Consider the following 7,413-nt stretch of genomic DNA (forward strand, 5'->3'; position numbering starts at 1 on the left):
TTATCCTTAAGAAAGAAGATGACAATTTACACTCTTACCAGTGGTGGATGTGCTTCTTCATCAGATCGAAGATTGGTGGCAAAATGTTCAAGTTTAAGACACTAATACACAGCCGAAACACAAATAGTCTGATTTGTGGACTGAAAGGAGATCTATTAAATTCAAATAACCAGGCAGGATGGTGGCAAAATTGACTTTCTATTTTGAAAATCCAAAATCTAGCCTTGATTTCTTACCAATATAGAAAAATTTCCAACCTTTCCCTTAAAGAATCCCTTGCAGAGTAATTCTTCTGGAGCCAAATTTTTATTCAGAAGTTTCAGCAAGTCCTAAGTTGAAGCCCACATAGATCACTATGCCATAAAGTATAGAAGAGATAACATTGGTTGAAAGGTTTTGAACATGAAAATGACTATGTCCATCTTTAGCTCAAAAAAACCTTTAGCTTCCGTAGACAATTTGATTTAGATTGTTTACCTCCACACCCTAGATGACTAAATGATCTGGCCCACTGATGGTCTGTGGTCTATCATTGTTTTCTATCTAGATGTTTTATTAATAGTTTTGGATTTATATGAGTTGATATAAAAAAGTATTAAGTACAATGTTGCTTTTCCATATTGTTTTTCATTGGATTAGTTTAGTAAATGTATATCTTCCACCTATCATCTGCAAGGCGTGATATTAGATACAAATAAATACCACAGTATAAGGTATATTCCAGAAGTTCATACAAATCATGTGGAAAAATATAGCTGATTATCAATTTATTGTATAGAAAGATGAATCATACTTCAGTTGGTGGTGATTTTATGTAATCTAAATGAAACAAATGAGAAAATTTAGAGTAAAAAAATACTTTTCTGTTAAGAAATCCCATTATCTTTCTATATGTAACAACTCGACTTTTTTTAGAGGGTATGTATTCCTGGCCGAAAGTAGAAAAGAGATCTGTAAGATGCAAAAGAAAAAAAAAAAAGCTAAATAAATAAGAATCTAGAAAATAAAATAAAAATTGCTTTACCTCAGAGATTTATGAGGAAAAGAACTGGATGTCTTGAACTTTGTATTTCATATATTTCGTGTATCTGCCTAAGAATTGTGACTTCCTCCTGAATAAGTCATTAAAGACTTTGCAATAATGACCTGGGAGCAAGGTACAGAAGTCGTCCATTTGTTGAAAGATTCAGCATTACACAGTCTGCTTGGAATCAGAGACCAAATCGTCTTCCTACTGTAAAGCATTTGTACTAACTTTCTGCTTTCTATGTGTAAACAAGAAATTCTTATTTCATGCTGAATTGTAATAATTCTTGGACTGAAGGAGTAAAAAATGTAATGGTTGTGTAATATTAGTCAAAGTTTTTAAAAATTAAACTCTAATTTACTCCAGTACCATAAACATCATGTTTACTAGTGGAGTTTTTAATGGGAAACAAATTATTTGGAAGATTACAAAAGTAAGGTGGGATATAAAAATGATCTTAAACCCTCTGAAAAGATAGCATAGCCTATCATTATTTTAGCTCTCTCTCTATAAATCCATGTAGAGAATAGTTTCTTTGTTTTATTTATACTTTTACTGGCTTAACTTTACCAAAGTGAACAAAATGTGGAACTACGAAAGAACATTCAATATGAATCAGAAATAATAAGAGAAGATGTGGGACAATGAGGGCCTGTCTCGATTTTCAGAAAAGCGAGCTTTTTTCTAGAAACCTCTTCTGGAAATCTAGAGACAAGCTTTAAATTCAACTCATCATTTGCACTAACTTTCTGATTCCCTTATCAAGGATTACTCGAGAATTTTAAAAAGCAGTATGTTTAAAATCTGTCTCAACAAATGTCCCAAAGGGCTAGTTAAATACGCTTAGCCTTAACTTTAGTTTGAGTGATGGTACCAATAATTCTTGACACACACTTCTTGTTCCTATTAATTGACGAAAGTGAATGGAACTGTCCTTAGGGAAGTGCTTAGTTCAGACTTTACCATCCTGCAAATAAAACTGCTGGCCTCGTTCCCATCCACAACTTTGTTATTCCCAGCCCAGAGACCAGAAGAAGCTTCCACTCAGCTAGCAATGATCAATTAATCCCTATTATGTGTCAGACAAGATACAAGGTACTAGGGAAACAAAGATGAATAATGCAGATCAATATGGGAAGAGCTATGCTAAAGATACATAAATAGTGCCTCAGAAGGTATATCCAGCTATGTCTAGAGGAGAAGGAGAGGACTGAAGACCGAGAAAGCAATGCTAAAATTGAGTTTTAAAAGATGGTCAGGAGGGATTTAGCAGACAACAAGGCAGGGGAGAACATGCCAGGTGTGTAGTAAAGGCCCAAATATATCAATAAGAATCCAGTGGCCTCATAACAAAGAATCAAGGAATACAAGACAGGACAAAGAATAGAGCGGGTAATAAGCCTTAATCAAAGGTCACTGGTATGCCAATGATGGAGTTAACATTTTTCTGGGAGGGTTCAGAGGAAGATTCAAGGGAGAGATAGTAATTGTTCTGGTCTTACAGGCAGAGTAAAATTGGCAAGTGGGTGACGGAAATAAAGTCATTCTAGTTGAGAAAACTGCAAAAAGCTGGTAAGCATGCAAGGGCATGGCCACCTTCTCTATTTTGTTTACATTCTCATCTTGGAGATCTCATCCAGTCCTGTGGCATGAAATAACATTTTAAGTGGATGTCTCCTTTATTTAGCTTTGAATCCAGCTTTGAATTCTCCCTTGAGCCACCCATCTGTACCTCCAGATGGTTATATGGAATCTCTACTTAAAGGTCTTACAGTTATGTGAACTGTTTTATATTCACCACTGAGCATCTGATTATCTTTCTTTTCCAAACCTGTTATTCTTCCAACCTTCCATCTCAGTTGGTGGTACCATCACTCAATCAGTTGCTCTAGCAAAAACCTAAGAGTCATCCTTGATTCCTTTTTCCTTCAGCTTCCATATCCAGTCCATCAGTGAGTACTATGACTCCACTTAAAAGCGAATCTCAGATCTGAACACCTCACTTCACATCCTGAGTCCAAATGATCATTTTGCCTCATTCTTCTTTCTGGTCTCCTTGTTTCTCCTTTGCTCCTTTGCTAGTCATTCTTTATCAATAGCCAGAGCTGTCTTTTAAAAATGTAAGCCAGATCATGTTATTCCTTTGTTTAAACACTTCAATAGCTTTTCCTTGTTTTCTAGAAGTAAATCCTTGCCTACTTCTCTAGCCCCCATCTAGCTTGCCAACCTCACTTCCAGTTTTAACTCACACCACCTGCTCCACCTGCACTGACTTCCCAGTTCTGAACATATGCAAGGTCTTTTCCCACTCAATGCTATTGCCCTAATAACTCCCGTTTCTTTCATCTCCCTTCATCTCTTCCTGTTGTCTCATTTATCTTTCATGTTTTGATCTAAATGTCGTTTAAAAAAATGCCTTCTAATAGTTTTACCCACATTGTTCTAAATCGTCACCATATTTATTTTCTTCTTAGAACTTAACATATAATATTATGTTCATTTATTTACTTGTTTATTATCTCTTGCTCTTTTGTTGAGTCCCAGCTCTATGTTCAGAACTTAAAGGTCTTACAGTTATGTGAACTGTTTTATTTTCTCTCTTTACACGCCATCTTTGGTGCTGTTACCTTTCTGTCTTCTCTGTTCTCAGATCTCAGTCATCTCTGGAGTGAAATCACCTTATCTTGAGCTTATCCAATTATTAATTAAGTAGTGAACAGTATCACTATGTGGCTGCTGAGGTGGCAGGCCCTGCTGCAGTAGCTCTGAGTGCTTCTTTTGGTTCTCCCAGGGGTCAGAGACCATGTTGCTTGGGCAAGTCTAGAAACCCTTTAGCTTTTCATATCTACTTCTGAAAAGAGAAAATGTCACTTTGCAGGTGAGGCTAACACATCCTCTACCACAGGCCCTCTGTGGGTAGCCAACCACTATCGTTCACCTTTGAGGTATTCTGTTTTTTACCAGCAGGATCCAGTCTCTTGACCAAGATACAACATGGCAGACCAGAATGGTGAACCGGCCTGTGTCAAATAAATATTAATTTCGATTGCCCGGAATGAGGAGAACCCTAAATAGTGGTTTCAGCCCTCTGAAAATAGCATATGTGTACTTCCGTTTTTCTCATTCTGCCTCTTGAAAAAGAAAGTAAAACAGGCCTAATAAGAACAATGCTTTCACCTTTTTGAGCCTAATAAATTTGTCCTTTATTTTACCACATAAGTCAGAACTACTATATATCACAATCCCGCTAATTTTTTTCTTTTCTTCTTTCCTCCCACCTATCTCCTGCCACTTCCCCAGAAGCATAAAGCTTTCAACATCCTGCTGTCCATTAGCATAAATAAACTCATGCTTTTAAAGTAAAAATAGGTTTAATGCTACAATTGTTAAAGACTGCATTACCATATGATGATAAAAATATTCTTGAATAACAGGTAGATCACTTACTTTAAAGACAATAACATGCTCTTATTGTGGTTCCCTGAAAGTCAATTATTTTAGCCTTAGATTAAAACCTTAAGTCTCAGCACAAGTGAAATTTCCACTTCAGAAATTGTTAAACCATGTAGTTTCTCAGAGTGTGTACCTTTGTCTTAACTGTTTTTTTCTGTTGCCAATATACTGTAGGCAGATTTTAAAAATGAAAGTGATAAAATGCTATTTAAATTTAATCTTTGCTGTATAAACCAATGATTAATGTTAATTTTTCCTCCTTGTTTTTATATATCTATTGTTAATTTAAATTTTATGTAATATTTATACAATAGATAAGAAAATACTGGGCTAAAAAAGAAGAGAAGTGGCAAGAAATGGAAATGAGAGATCTTCAGCGTCTAGAAGAACTGAAGAAATTAATGGCTGAACAGTCAGTAAAAGACAGAGAAAGGTAAAAGAAAACTTTTAAATTGTGCAGTGATGGAGATAGTGAATGGGGTTTTCTATAATGTGCTAGGATAACAATATCAGAGGGAACATTTTTTATGCTTAATGTATCCTTATAGTATTTATATTCATGAATGGATAAAATGATGCTTATAATGTATTTTAAGCTCTCATCTTCATACATGAATCTCTAGTTTTTTATTTTGTTCCTTAGATAGCTTCCTAGTTAACACCCTCACAGAGGATTTCATAGTATTTGATTGCCCACTGTGTGCATGAAATGATACTGTCTGCTGCCGTGACAATACTTTGACCCAGAAAGAGGAAATCATTATTCAGATACAGGGAGACCCGTTTACTATGACTGAGGTTAGGGAAAACAATACACAATTATACTGTGTTATATGATATCCATTAGCATACCGAAGACGTACCCTATATAGAAAAAAAAAAACCCTCAATTTCCTAGAATAATGTAATTTAAGAGCTGAATAGGACATTTGAGATCAGCTAACCCAATCTCCTCATTTTTTGAAAGAGTACACTGAGAAATTAAAATCATTTTCCAAGGTTATTGTATCAATCAGGGTCTGTGAGAAGAAATAACAATAATTTGAATAGAAAAATCTTAAGATAAAGAATAATCTCGGTTACATAAAGGGATAAAGAGAACTTTAAAGCACACCCCAGGGATGAAAGAGGGTTCCCATGGAAGAAACAAATATGGAAGTGGGGCCTCCTCTCTATGGTTGGGATTCAGACCTTATGTAGAAAATGTGATTGTGGTCCATTTCATGGTGGGGAAGTTCTTGGATGGGCTCAACCAGAACTTGTTCACAGTTACCAGGCAAGAAGGAAATACCCTACTTGGGTGCAGGAGGCCAAAGCTGAAAGTCAGTTGGTCTGCTTGCAAGACTCAGTGGAAATCTGACCATGAGAGTGCCTCTGAAATTTGATGGGAGACTGTATGGAGTGACATTGGAAATCCCTGGGCATAAGCACCACTAGTGTCTCCTACACATGCTATTGGCAGCCACATGGTAGGAGCAAGAAGAGGTAAACACTGGTACCAGGAAAGAAAACCGATTCCTTCTTCAGCAGCCCTCCAGCACTCTTTTCTGAAATATAGCAACATTGTGCCAGCTACAAGGGAGAAATAATTACGTGGTTCAGCTCTATTTTCGTACAGCAGACAATGAAGGGTGGATTTGGAGCTGAGAGACAATAAATTGGTAACTGGCATAGCTATCTAGTTTACCTAGCTCCTGAGTGGATTTTCACAAAAGATAAATTAAAGATAGGTCTTTTAATTCATAACATAAGTCACAGTAAGTTTTCTTTACAGTTAGTCAATGTACAGGAACTAAGTACTTCCTGTTCACTTTTGCTGTGAACTTAAAACTGCTCTAAAAAATAAATTCTATTTAAAAAATGCCCCTTAGACTTATAAATAACTTTGGAGGACATAACCGCTTTATACAATGAGGTTCACTTGTATCTAGGAAGCTTTGTGGCCTGTGGGACAGTTATCTCAAACACCAGTTACAAACTTGCAGAGTGAATCTGGGGTTCCACATGGATGCCAGGCAAGTCCTAAGGCTTTACTCAGTGAAATTCACATTGTTTTCCAGGCATCTCAGGATTTTAGAGTTGAGTTTAATCTATCATGGAAGAAATTAAGAATATAGCAAAGCCAGAGTGCAAGGGTAAGAGGTGAAACAGTCCGTGAAAAATGAGTTAAACAAGCACAAACCATGATATAACTGGAAACCAGAAGATAGGCCATGCCATGGGTCAGACACAAAAAAAAACCCCAAACAGCTAAATACTGAAGGGCAAGGCAAAGACGAGGGTCATGAGACCGGCTGGATAGTCTGAAATTATGCTGGGGAAACAAAATTGAGCCACAGGAATTAAAGGAGGTGGAAAAAATAGAACAAATGTGAGGTCCCAGCAGCTAGGCAATGCTTCTAATAGCATCTCTCCTCATAGCCAGGGAGTTTCTTTGATTACAGAACCATTTCAGTCTTTTGCTTCCTGTCCCAATAATTATCAAGATTAGCTGACTCAGAACTCCAGTTGAAAAAAAAAAAAGAAAATCAGATTAATCTGCTATTACGTAACAGAATAAAAATAGGCATTTTATAACATACTGAAAAGATTACTAAGGCCTAAAAACTGAGAGACCAGGGTTTTACTCTTCAATTTTTCTTGAATAGTATATGACCTGAGGGAAATCATTCATTTAACCTCTACAAGGCTCTGTTTTGTCCTTTGTAAAATTGAACTATATGATTTGTGTGTGGGCTATGTGAGTGATCAACTTTTAAGAGTCTGCAATCTGTATGTTCAACTCGTGTAAAATGTTCAACTCACGTAGATTCAGATAATTATGAATCCAGCTCTCGCATGCCGATAGGAAATCAGCGAGAAAGGCAGTTAAAATATCAGGATGATATATTAGGAAATAATTCTCAGAAAATTTTGGGTGATGTAGATAAAAG

At 36.3% G+C, this 7,413-nt stretch overlaps 1 protein-coding gene across 2 annotated transcripts in view; it reads left to right on the forward strand.

Moving 5' to 3' along the window:
• CCDC148 (coiled-coil domain containing 148) overlaps nt 1–7,413 on the forward strand; it is a 198,471-nt gene that overhangs the window by 148,078 nt on the left and 42,980 nt on the right. For both annotated transcript variants that reach the window (XM_011359026.2, XM_011359009.2), the window contains one exon: nt 4,795–4,913. In XM_011359026.2, the coding sequence (XP_011357328.1) occupies nt 4,795–4,913 (119 nt within the window). The remainder of the gene's footprint in view (nt 1–4,794; nt 4,914–7,413) is intronic.

This window comes from Pteropus vampyrus, unplaced genomic scaffold (genome assembly GCF_000151845.1).
Source record: "Pteropus vampyrus isolate Shadow unplaced genomic scaffold, Pvam_2.0 Scaffold2, whole genome shotgun sequence".
In the NCBI taxonomy this organism is placed as follows: domain Eukaryota; kingdom Metazoa; phylum Chordata; class Mammalia; order Chiroptera; family Pteropodidae; genus Pteropus; species Pteropus vampyrus.